We start from the raw sequence: 13,091 nt of genomic DNA on the forward strand, positions 1-13,091 counted from the left end.
GCATTTGATGATCTGGCATACAGTATTTATACAAATGCCAATGTCAGGATTCACACTCACCATTATCTGTACTTATTGCGTTGGATTGACTCCCATCACTTTTTTTATCAGCATGAATAGCATAAACAATGAATGTGTATTCAATCCCTTTTCGTAAATACTCAAATGTAGTAGCATTTGTTTTGATCATCATCCTCTTCGGTTTTCCTTTTGCTGGTTTTGCTATTACCTCATAATGATCTGCTGGTCCTTTCAGTGGTGTGGCAAATGATACATCTACACACCGTTCTGGGTTTTCATCATTTCTTCTTGCAAGAACATTCCGTGGAACTAGATTTCCACCTGATAAAAAAAAAATTTCTTGTCATATGAATTACTATTTGCCATATTATTTTACAAAATTTTGCAAAAAGCAATTTCAACAAAAGCAAAGGTAATAGTGTAGTGTAGGACGCTCTGAGGAAAACATTCAGAGCCGGATTAAATCCAAATTAAATTGGCGCGGCGGTGTGGCTCATCGTGATAAGCGTTAGGAATACGCTCACCACCGCACCTCTGATTACCATGCGTGGGTTCGCAGGTTGGAATCTCATGCGGGATAGTTATGTGCGAGAGGATTGCTGGACCACTCGCCGTCGTAGGGTGGTTCACGTAACCGCTGGTCGGTTACTGCTTCCTCCACCATCAAGTCCATGCTTCCGAAAACAAATAACAAACTAATCCCATACCCGACATGGACTGGTAACCGGACGAGAGGCCGTGGTTCGCCATATGGTTAAACCGTCCTATCGGCTTTCCTCTCCCCCTGGATAAATATGTAAATCCTATCCTAATAGAGACAGAAAAGAAAAGTCGCGCTGTTTTAAGTAATTACATTAGATAATTCGACTAACCAATTAAATGGACTTTCCATTCTGATTCGGATTTGGTACCGCTCTCAGCATGAACAATCACCCTAGTTGTGCAATTTTTGCCAATGGCCAGATCATCAGACATTTGTATTTTAACTTGGCATTCATCTGAATATTTATCAGGCACCAATGCCCTATTCATGAATTCGTCTCTTATCAAGAGCTGGTACTTTTGAGCTCCTGATACAGGGATCCATCGAAAAATAACAGTGCCATCACCCCAAGAACATTCCTGAGAATCAGTTTTCCGGGGATCTGAAAAAATTAAATGGCCTGCATAAAATGGCCTGAATATTCCACTGGGAAGTTAGGCTTGATACAAAAATATTTACATAAACCAATAAAAACCGCCAAATACACAATGTTGGTGAAACCCTATGTACACGGTTGTGCAATCATACTTAAAGTCTTATTTAGTTTCAATATCGTTATATAAGCTTGAGCAATCTCTTAACAAAAATTACAAATGGTCATTTGCATGATAGAGAAGAAAAAATATATATAATTTCATCCATTTATCAGTAATCAATTCAATAAATAGATATATACCTGTTGTAAAATTATATTTACATTCTTTGGTCTTTTTTTCTTTGCTGTCCAAGTCCAAAAAGAAAGTTGTGAAACTTACAACAAATTTTTGGCCTTTTTTGATATTTGGCATTTCAACATTATCATCTTTAGCATCCAAAACTTTTTCAAAAATGTTTTCATCTTTGAACCATTTAATCTGTTTTGTAACAACCCTATAGTGTAACATCTTGTAATTTTCGCCCAAATGAATGCTACTCCATGAAAGTTCAACATTTAGGTCATCTTCCTGTCCAGATTTTATTTCGTGTATAATCTTATCAGGCTTGCCTACAAATTAACAAAGTTAACGTTTAACCCGAATTACATACATACAAATGGTGTGCACAATTAATTTTATATAGGTGAAGCTTTTTTTACAACAATAATTTTTATCGAAAAAATATGACAGATGCCAATATAAGCTATTATGCATCCATGTTTGACATTTTTAAATGAAATGACAAAATTGGGCTCACCGAAATTTGCTTCTGCCTCGATTGCCTGTTTGATTCCTGCAACAAGAATTTTTTTTCGCAACAGTTATGAAATTAATTCTTTTGGTGTGTAAAAATATATTACATTCATAATTGAGGCAAATTTCAGAACAAAATATTTTGCACCAAGGGGTACGTACATTTTGTGGCAGTAATGTATTTAATTTTATGTAGTTATCTGAGGGGAGAGCAATTCGCCTTCTTCAAACATTTTGATAAACTCCAGGTTTGTCTAATGGGAATAACCAACCAGTTATTCAGATCAGATGAACGAACGTATACAATAGAAAAAAAAACAGACCAGAACTTGAACCACTGAAATGGGAAAATGTCCATCATTTCCCAAATATACTATTAAGCAATTTAAAGTACTCTCTTATAAAATCAAGATATGTTATATTTTACATGAAAAATTATAATAGTAAAAGTTCTTACTTGGATCTGTTTTGATTTCATTAGAAGTGGTTCCTTGTGATATGGTTTTATGGTATTTTGGAAAAACTGTGCAACAATATCTAGTATCAGTCTCCAGTTCAACGAATCTGTGAGAAGTTTGAGCTCGATCAACATTTTTCACATTCAGATTTTCCATATCTATGCTTGGAGGTGTAGTTATTATTGGTGGGGTTAGTGCTGACTGTGTTCCTGTTATTGATGCCAGTGATGAAAACCCATACGCATTGGATAGAGATGTTTTTGCGAGAGTAATTTTGTAAAGAAGAATTTGGTATCCTTCGGCAGCGTTTGTTGGTGATTTCCATCTCACTTCCAGTGATCTTTGAGGATTATTAGGGTTTTTTTCTAAAGTCACTTCTTTGACAGCAGAATCACCACCTGATTGAGAAACAATATTTGAGGTACAGATAACTAGAATGCAATGGTACAGAGTTTGAGGACTTTGTAAAGATAGCTTTTGGTTGATAGAGCACTTGATATACATTTACACATCAGACTCAAATATAACAATTCCATTATGATTGTTCTCACAATGCTCGTTTCATACAATAATAATACATAATTCAATCAACTTTTAACAATTTTTGAGACTTCATTAGTTGAACACAGAATAAGACAAACAATACCTATTAATAAAGTTTTAGAATGTTCAGATGTGCTATTAGCTGTAGTTGCTTGTATTATAAATGTGCAAGTTTTTCCATACTGATATGGCTCTTTCATAGGTATTTTAATAGAATTTTGATTTTCCATAATGTCTACTTCATGAAAACCATTTTTCTCATTCCCAATTTTCAAGGTCTGTCGAGTAGCACCTTGAGCAGGTATCCAAGAAACAATAATTTCCTGATTATGACATATCACATCCAGTATTTTGGGCTTTTCAATATCTAAAAAATAAATATATAAACTTGTTGCAATAATATTTAATATATGTCTGTATTCTGTGTTGTTTCACAGGTACAAAAAAATCATGGGAGGAGACAGTGAATTTTATGATTGCTGTTATACTTGGCATTTTTGCCTTTTAAACAAGTTGAAGAAAATCGTTGCAATGTGAATCATCCTTTTCTTCAGATAGAATATAGAAGTGGGTAATTAAATAAAGATTGCAGATGCATAGATGTGGGTGATTTAAGATGAAACTAATTGGCGAACAGTATCAGTTTTCTTTGAAACACCAATATAAATTTGATTTACAAATTCGTTTCAAAACATTATGCAGTGTACATTTTTTCAGATTGGTAAATAAGTAAATACTGGCAATTATTGGCGAAGACAACTCTAAAAAATTCTAGAATCAGTGTATAATAGAGAAGAGTTCAGAAATCTATGTAAATAATCGTGTTCTATGGGATTTGAACCAAATGAAAAATACCATATTTTATGGACCATAAGAACCATAATAAATTGCTTAGATGGGATTTTTATTTATACATAAAGCACATTGGGCTATATAACGAATTGGTTTTTAAAACTATGATGGTGCTGGATTTTAGTTTAGGCAATAGAGCACAAGTAATTTAAAAAAAAAATTAAAATGCGCATTATGGCCCATAAAATATGGTAATCATGATGGGATTGAGCATGACAACAAACCCAAATAACTGATTAAATTTGTTATCGACTGACTTCAGCATATTAATCTGACAGCATTGAGTATATAACAAGTTATTTTACCAGTTGTCACTTCATGCGAAGAAATTGCTCCAGTTTGTTTATCATTGTCCAAGTCAATATAGGTAACTTCAACATAAAATGTGTAAGTCCTTCCTGGTTTCAGAATTATGGATTTTGCTTTCTTACTTTCCGAAACTTCAAGTTGTCGGCGTGGTTTATCCTTTTCCTCAACTGAAGCACTAACCCGTACTGTCTCAAAATTGTATTTTTCATTGCCAAGATCAGGTAAAGACCACTCAAGTTGACTTTTTAAAACTCTTCCTTCTGGTTTACTACAGCATGTGTGTATATGCGCCTTTCCTAAAAAATCAAGCCATTCGTAAAATATTACAGATTTACAGGGCTAATGAAATTCTGGTAATTAGTGCGTAGTGTGCACACACAAGCTATTGTACAGTAACTAACCCAGCACGTACCAGATGGCTGAAACAATCTTCTTGGTTTTTCACCAATTCAGAAATCGTATTGGAATCTTAAATATTACATTTATGACATTCAAAATGCTAAGAAATTGAAAACCGAAGTGCTTAGAATATTTCTGTCAGGTAAAGTGGTATTTAACGAAGTATTCTTTCTACAATACAAACCTTTAGCTTGGATGTTAAAATTTTCATCTCGGATAACTGAAATTACAGAAAATTAATTTATATACACATTTTAACACATTGAAAGTCATCTTGTTTAGAGTAATGATTTGGGTTAGTTATGCTGAACCAGTAAAAGCACCCTTCTTCTGATAGTAGTGTTATAAATACAAAGGGCTTTCATCCCTGTGAAAGTGGGAGTAAAAAGTCACTCATTAGACATCAGAATACATGCCATTTTAGTATTTTAAAACGTTATTCATGTTAACGTTTATAATGTGAATATATATATCTATTTTTAATACTAATCATTGTCAGTAATCAGCATAAATTCGAATAAAACCATCGATCTTCTTATATACTAAAGATTCATTTAAGGTAGGATATATGATGTTAATTTGTTCCTATTATATTTAAAATCAGTTACCTTTGGCGGTTGTAACTGATTCTGAGTGAGTTTCTTCACTCTTATTCTGTTTTTTTCCAACTGTGACAACGCAAGCAATATATGTTGTATTAGACTTAAGATTGTAAAAGTATGTCTTCATTTGTTTTTTAGGAACATGTTTTCTTTCGGTCATAAGATTTCCATTACATGATAGAAACACTTCATAATGTGACTTCTTAAATTTTACTTTTGGTTTGTTCCAATTTACGTTAATTTGCCTTGCTGGTATTTTGGTGTCCAGATGAGCTTCAACGTTCTGCACTTTCAGTAATTTAGCAGGTACTGCAACAGAGAAAATAAAAATTTAAAACTCAGATCAAAAACTATAAATCTGGGGTTTGACTCCCAGGACCAACAGGTTGATATAACGTTTATGAGCAATGCACAACTACTAAAATTCTGATTTTTCGATATTTACTAGTAATACTATATGTATAGGATGTTTGTGCTGAGTGTTATTTCGACTGAAGGTGGAAAAAGAATCATACAAATACCTTCCATCGAAAGCTTATGGCATGGATAACAAGTTTGTATATAAACTGTATACAGTGAACAAATAAAATACATATTTAAGTCATGATCATTATTGTACGATTTGTTTCTTTTGAAATTTGTTATCTGACAGCACATGCAGCTGAAAGCATCAATTTGTTCTCTAAGGATCCCAAGCTTTTTTCAAGACGACCCCAAAGACGACTTTCAAGTGTCCAGTGCGACCCCAGGTCAATATATATTTTTTTCATGAAACTTTAGAGCTTCTTTCACTGGACTTTTGAGTTTGGCCATGTGGTTGTAATAAGTAAAATAAGCTAAAACCAAACAGTGATGTCACAATAAGCACCTACATTTTTTATAGCATGAGCATTGGGCGATGCGTATGGGGCTGTTTTACAGTAAGCCATGGTACAAACTGTCAAATTTAACATGGTTTGTCAAATCTTAGATGTTCGTACATCCATCCTCTACCAAACCTCAGCGACCCCACCGACCCCATGACCTGTTTGCGACCCTACCTACCTATCACTCCGGCCCAATTTGGGATCGCGGCCCCTGGTTTGGGAACCCCTGCTCTAAGGTCTCAAAATTACCATGTGATATCTGACGGATTAAATTACCACGTTTAAGATAATGCATGAAATTTTTTATTTTGAGATAAGCTCCTGATCGAAGAAATAATCAATTGAGATTTGTTGAATATATTGTTGATCAAACTACACATCGTTTTTTTTTTCATAAGTTGCTAACGCGCAAAAGCTAGAATGCTAGGATACATTTGGTAGAATTCGCCTATATTTTGTAATGATGTTTAACGAATACGAATTTATTATAAACTCACAGGAAAGGGTATTTATAGCGTTGGAGCGCACTGGCTCATCTGTTGATTCATTTGAATACTTTGCAATAACAGTAAAGTAATATTCAGTTTCTGGTGAAAGGTTGCCAATTATAGTTTCGTTTTCTCCAGGTACTGGAATAGGAGTTCCATAAATTTTCTCAGTTGACTTTTCATGAACAGTTACTTCATATGAGACAGGATTGCTGATCGGTTTGTCCCATGACAAATCAATATCAGAGTAAGGCTTTTTACCATTTTGTGTTGCCAGAACCTTACTTATGGTGTTTTTACGACCTGTAATGAACACACTGAAATGAGAATGAGTTGTTGCAATGTATCTATAAGTTTATAGTTGAAGTAGAACAACCAAATTTAATTTATGATAGTTTAGCTTGCCAAACAAAAATGTCCTGCTGGATCAATATTTCATTGGTGTTAAGAGATACTTCAAATATTTGACCCTGTGTTATGATAAAAATTGGACGTGTTTATTTGAAATGACCAAATTTATCCTTTTGCCATAAGGCTCTGACTATATGAGTTGCCTAGAATACTTGCATGAAAATCCAACAAAAGGGCTACCTTGATTTTCTTGTGAATCGCTATTGTTTGTGCCAACACTGTGAAATAAAATGGCAATGAATTTAAAAAATACAGCAAAATATGGAAAATGAGCAGATTCAAAAAGTTGGAATTAGAAAACTGTAATTTAGCTTATTCAGGCTTTCCTTTCAGATTTTAAAACATATTCAGCTTGGCGATACATGGAAAGATATTACAGTTCGATCAATTGATTATGTTTTACATGTGCTCCCGTAGTATGTGAACCAAGATGGTGGATACCGGAACGTAGTATGTGTACCAGGTTAGGGTTAGACCATAATTTTATTCCAATTTTAGTTCTATTACGAGTACGGGGACTAGCCAAATGACTCTCGTAGTATTTGTACCTGAAATTATGGCCTAACCCCAACATGGTACACATACCAGGTTACGGTGTCCGCCATGATGTTTCACATACTACGGAAATACCATTTTAGATTGTATCATACAGAGAACCTTGTAAGCGTAACGGACTAAAATGTATATTAAAATTTGAAAATTACATGAAAATAGCTTGCTGGGCGAGATACGGTAAACCTAATACTTGTCTTGAGCGTTGACACCCTAAAGCAGGGGTGTGCAACCTTTTTCGCAGGTGGGCCAGATATCAATAACTGGGTAAAAACGCGGGCGCACTTTCATTTAATTTAGGCTTTCTATCAGTTGCAGGCGCGAAATAGTGTCTTTTTGTTATTGGTCTTATGTCATTATTACGGGTCCTTGCAGAAATGTTGAGTTAAAATGGATACACTTCTGAAATCTGGTATTCAAATTTATTGTCCTCGATCACCTAATTAAAACGATTTCAGTGAGAAATTTGCTGCTGGATTCTTTTCCCGACTACTTTTATCCGAATCTGTGCTAACGATTCGACACATATTATTTAAGTATTCGTCTTTCAGGCCGTTTCATGACGCCAATTTTGGAAAAAATAGGTTGAGCCGAAAAGTGCCATATTTGAAGCCCCGACTTATTTTAAATGTGAAAAGTTATCTTGGTTGAGATGTTTTTGTTACAAATCGCCAGGATCAATTTCCAAATAATTTTTTGTGAAATTATATTCTAGATTAAACATAAACAAAATCAATTTGCTGGAAACAAAACTCATTTAGCTTTTGTATCTTCTAATATTGAATTATTTTAATATGCTTTACAATATGCCTAATCTTCAATTGTTCGTTCTCACTAATTCTTTAGCGTCTGCTACGCACTCCTTAAATTGCTTGCTGTTCAGCAAGTGATAGCTTTGTGAATCGCGTTGTTCGCTTGGCTGTTAGAACATTAAAACAACATAGGCATAGATAATAAATTGGACTCGGATATAAGCTTTGCAACGCAAAGGGAACCAGATTAAACTAAATTATAAACTCATTTCGCTGGCCGCACACCATTCAAAATTGGCACGTCCCCGCGGGCCGCACAACTTCCCTTTGCGGGCCGCATTTGGCCCGCGGGGCGCACTTTGCACATCCCTGCCCTAGAGTAAAATATACATCTATTGCTTGATAAGTGGATAGCAGAAATAAGCATATTTTGCAGTTGTGCGCCAATACTGCTTGTATCATACCTTTGCTGATTATTTCTTTTTTCGTCTAACTGTTGTTGTTCTACTGAAGCGCTAGCATTGTCGGGGAGAGTGCCTCTGAAAATGTCATATATTTAATGGGTTAGTTATAATTTCATAGCATCAGATTAATATTGAGTTGAAGTTACTTCATAAATATCGATATTTTCTTCTTGGCTTCCACTGACTGTCTTAAATATTTTTTTTTCGAATCTTCAGAAAAAGTTTAACATTTTGTATAAATGCAGTAGAAATATATCTATCTCAACTTGAAAAGGGGAGTCATTAACATGGAATCTTTTAAGAAATTATATTAAAACCCTACAACATTAAGGGAAAAGGCAACCATTATTTATATGCATCCTATCGCTTTTCTTGTTATAATTGAAATATGATGGTATGAAAAAGTATGACCTCGGTCAGACAAAAAGTTACAGAATTTGTGTTAGAGTGCAGCAAAACTATTGAATCCAATAGAATTTCACATCTTTTTCATTTGATAAGCCGCAACATTTTAGTGCATGCTGGGCATTTGATTACCCAGTTAAAACAAAATGACTGTGTGTCGTGGGAAAAATATGAAAATACAAAGCAAAGCTTGTTTCAAAAACTTAATAATGAGTATTTGCTTGCAAATTACAACTTAATGGAAATTATATATTATACGAATGCATATCGCCGGATGAGAACAGAACAGGTCTAAGTCACAATTTTGAGTTTTGAGAAAAACGCAAAAAACAAATTGGAATTTTTTTATTTTCGAATTTCTAGATATTCACACTTAGAAAAGACCTGAGCTCTGGTTATTTTATTGTGGATGTGAATATCTGTGTAATCAATATTTTTTGGCATTTCAGCTTCAATTCCTTCCTGCTTTTTTAACCCTATAATGAACTTTGGCCCATTCTGTTCTCAACAACTTCTGAATTTTTTTGTATTGGATGCAAGGTAAAACAAGGTGACTCAGGCCTAAGTTGCACTGAAACCATTTTTTAGGGTGGAAGTTCGGACATTTCATTTCTGATGTTTTCGCCCATCATATTGGAACTTGGGACTATCTTTTCTCAGTATTTTGGGGTTTTGAGTCATGCTCTACAAGGTGGTGGTCTTGAAATTCTGAATTTCATGATATTAAAAATTTTAGCTGGACTTAGGCCCATTCTGTTCTTAACTTCTACAGTCCTAAGTCCAGCTAAAATTTTTATGATTGAGAAATTCAGGATTTCAAGACCACCACCTTGTAGAGCATGGCTCAAACCCCAGAGTATTGAAAAAAAGTGAATTTTGCAAAAATGTGACTAAGGCCCCTTCTGTTCTCTTCGGCGATATGTCGAAAATGTAAAGCATTAAAAAACTCAGCTTACCCAGCAATTGGGGGCTTGGCATTGTTTGGTTCTTCATCTGAGCTATAAAAAAATTTAAACGTTGCTTCAACACTGAAGTTGTTAGGAATTAATAATTCAAGAGTTGATCAGTTTGACAAACAAAATGATTAACAGGGGTGAAAAATGATTGTTTTAAATGATGTCAAAGATAGAATGATGGTATTGAGTTGTGAATTCATTATATTTTGTAAATATGATGTGTTGCCAGAATATCATAGAACTTTTAATAGCAGATCTATCCTACATTTGACAGAATACATACACCATAAAAATGAAAAGAATTTTTGGTAACATAAATATATTTCGTGTGTAGGTTAATCTGAAGGAATCGTATCGGATTTTTTTCATACACCCTAAAACACAGGTAAATGACTTCAAGGTGTAGGAATCATGTGAATCCTGTTCCCAACAATTTCACACATTCTTTGAGTGATTTGCAAAACATATGTGTCAAATGTAATGCGACAAATATAACACTTGGGGCGCAATAGACTAGAGATGTACCGATATATCGGTATCGGCAATATCGACTATTTTTTCGGTATCGGCCATGTATCGATATCGGCTGAATCAATACCGATATTTCCGATATATTTACCTTTTTGATATGATCTAGAATGTTTTGAAAGATAAAAAAAAAATAAGACTTTTTAATTTATTTTTTGCCCGGAGAGATCGTGAACTATGAGCCATGCATGTCTCCACCACCGCGAGTGGTAACGGGAATAGGATTCACCTGTTTCTAAATATTTACCAGAGGAACTAACTCATCTAATTTGGGTATTTTCGCTGCAAAATTTTCATAAATCATATTGACATTTTGACTACATATTGATTATGAAGAAATATATCAACACAGCACAGAAAAGAGAGCAACTAGGCGCCCAAATTTAAATCATACAGTTGAATCGGAGACTTTTTTTACAGCACATGCACTTTTTGGCACGGTTATTAATTCTAACTTTTTATCGTCAAGCGCGAGTGTCATTTAGTCCATCGACATCGTTAAGCTAAATTACGACGCAATTATCTCTCTACACAGGTATTAAATTTTGTGATTATAATAATTTCAATATTATTTAAATACACAATTTCTTTATAGATTTACTGATGTGGCCACCTAGTATTATTATACGCATTATAGGTACTTCTAGTCGACGCTGATTGATATCCTTTCATTTTGGCTGTAATTTATTGCCGCGACGATCACGATTGAACACAAAATAAAATATTTTTGCATATATTCGATATTCTTTAAACACGAAAAACGATATTCGAAGGTCGCGATATTAAAATTAAATTGGAATTGGACATCCCGGCATATGAGTTTTCTAATTGGACACCGAGATTACTAGCGTCAGCACACAATGCATCCGAATCCATTAATGCATCTGGATACCAAACATCAATTTCATATGTGATATATCTTTTTTTCAATCTGAAATAATGTGTACTATAAATAACGCTCAAAGACCATTGTTTTAACCCGTCTGCCCTACACAGCACACTTAATTAAGGTAATAATTACATAGTATCGGTATCGGAATATCGGAAGTATCGGCCTCTATGTAATATCGGCGTATCGGTATCGGCGTTCTTAGTTGTTATCGGATCGGTATCGGCAACAAAAGTGGTGTCGGTACATCTCTACAATACCTTGTACAATATTAGCAATATATATTTATATACTTTTTAGTCAATAACCAAATATACCGATTTGATATTTAACAAGCGAAACTCGAATATTTACAGCAATTTGAAATTGGGAATAAAATTTGGAACATTATTCTATGATTTAATGCAGAAAAGAAATGTGCTTTGAAATTTACCAACCAATAAAGTATATTTTGAATTCTATTACTGAAGGTTAAAGTGCAATTTCTGATTCAATTCTCAACTTTTATGACTTTTTATGGGAAAGGTCGACAATATCGTGACACGAACCATATCCCCAAAACAGTCATATTTGTGAAATGTTCACTTACAATTTTTCCCATTGCCCTTTCCGCTCATTGTTAGAACGTTGATTCATTATAACTTCAATGTATTTTGCAACTTCTTCTTTGCAAACCTGCATTCGAAAAAAGATGAAGAGATGATGATGAACGTGATAGTTGGATTGCATGGCGACATCGTATTCAAAAATGGCCATGTATGGTATTTGGCAATTAGAACGACTAATTCTTATCCTTAGTATTGTATTCCCCTTGGTAAGTAATACTATGACATAGAGAACCACCTGCATGAACTCATTGCATCTATAGTAGGGTTATACAGGGTGTCATGCTTTTCAGGTATTCATCATAAAGCGTTTATTTCCTCAGAAAACATTCTGAGTTAATTTCCTTGTCATTCTGTGGGTTGATGAAAAATGCAAACAATACCAAAATTTCACTATCCATCCATACTATGTTTTCTGGAAAAAGGAACCCTCTATGATTAGCACCTGAAAACCAAATCAAAATTAAAGGTGTAAACTCACTTTTGAGATAACTTGTGTTTATGCATTTATCTTTAGGATTTTCAATGACAAATTTCGTTATGAATATACCGAATCCAATTTAAATAGTACACATTTATGGGCAGTGCTCTGCATTGATGCTTTTGAACTGTTCCCACAGGATGCAAAGCAAATTTATATTTAGGAATCCGACGTTAAAAACAACAACAAAAACCAGACAAGATTTTCCAATGCGACTTTGCAAGCTAAAAGTAATAATTTAATGAGATTGCTGGAAAAAAATACTGTAGTAAGTGTTTAGGAAATCGAATTTATCAAAAATCTACGAATCGGAGAGAAAACCAGGAAAAATTGGGTCACAATTACACTTGCTTTTCATGAATTACTCGAAATCGACAACATTTTTCGCAAGTAGCAGACGCTTTGGGTGAAGTAACATATATCTGAATCAATTGAAGAGACAGATACTTGTTGGCCAGGCCTATCTGAACAATCAAAAAACGGACGCTGCTCGAATTGGCTGATTGCATATTTTCGGCCTGCTGCCGGTCGTCTATTTTCAGAACTGACCGTTCGTAAACTTAAGATTATTTCAACAT

At 34.3% G+C, this 13,091-nt stretch overlaps 1 protein-coding gene across 4 annotated transcripts in view; it reads right to left on the reverse strand.

Annotated features, from left to right (window-relative positions):
• Positions 1 to 13,091, reverse strand: part of LOC144428111 (uncharacterized) — a 38,552-nt gene that overhangs the window by 5,264 nt on the left and 20,197 nt on the right. For 3 of the 4 annotated variants that reach the window (XM_078116824.1, XM_078116823.1, XM_078116822.1), the window contains 14 exons: positions 12,017 to 12,102; positions 10,011 to 10,052; positions 8,650 to 8,724; positions 7,062 to 7,099; positions 6,480 to 6,773; positions 5,123 to 5,425; positions 4,699 to 4,734; positions 4,112 to 4,411; positions 3,058 to 3,321; positions 2,411 to 2,809; positions 1,958 to 1,993; positions 1,461 to 1,769; positions 894 to 1,166; positions 61 to 342 (listed from right to left, as the gene is read on the reverse strand). In XM_078116824.1, coding sequence (XP_077972950.1) covers positions 61 to 342; positions 894 to 1,166; positions 1,461 to 1,769; positions 1,958 to 1,993; positions 2,411 to 2,809; positions 3,058 to 3,321; positions 4,112 to 4,411; positions 4,699 to 4,734; positions 5,123 to 5,425; positions 6,480 to 6,773; positions 7,062 to 7,099; positions 8,650 to 8,724; positions 10,011 to 10,052; positions 12,017 to 12,063 — 2,698 coding nt within the window. In that variant the 5' untranslated portion in view covers positions 12,064 to 12,102. Of the gene's footprint in view, positions 1 to 60; positions 343 to 893; positions 1,167 to 1,460; positions 1,770 to 1,957; positions 1,994 to 2,410; positions 2,810 to 3,057; positions 3,322 to 4,111; positions 4,412 to 4,698; positions 4,735 to 5,122; positions 5,426 to 6,479; positions 6,774 to 7,061; positions 7,100 to 8,649; positions 8,725 to 10,010; positions 10,053 to 12,016; positions 12,103 to 12,270; positions 12,434 to 13,091 lie in introns of those variants that run through there. The other variant, XM_078116821.1, reaches the window with a different exon arrangement.

Source organism: Styela clava, chromosome 10, assembly GCF_964204865.1.
Source record: "Styela clava chromosome 10, kaStyClav1.hap1.2, whole genome shotgun sequence".
Lineage (NCBI taxonomy): Eukaryota > Metazoa > Chordata > Ascidiacea > Stolidobranchia > Styelidae > Styela > Styela clava.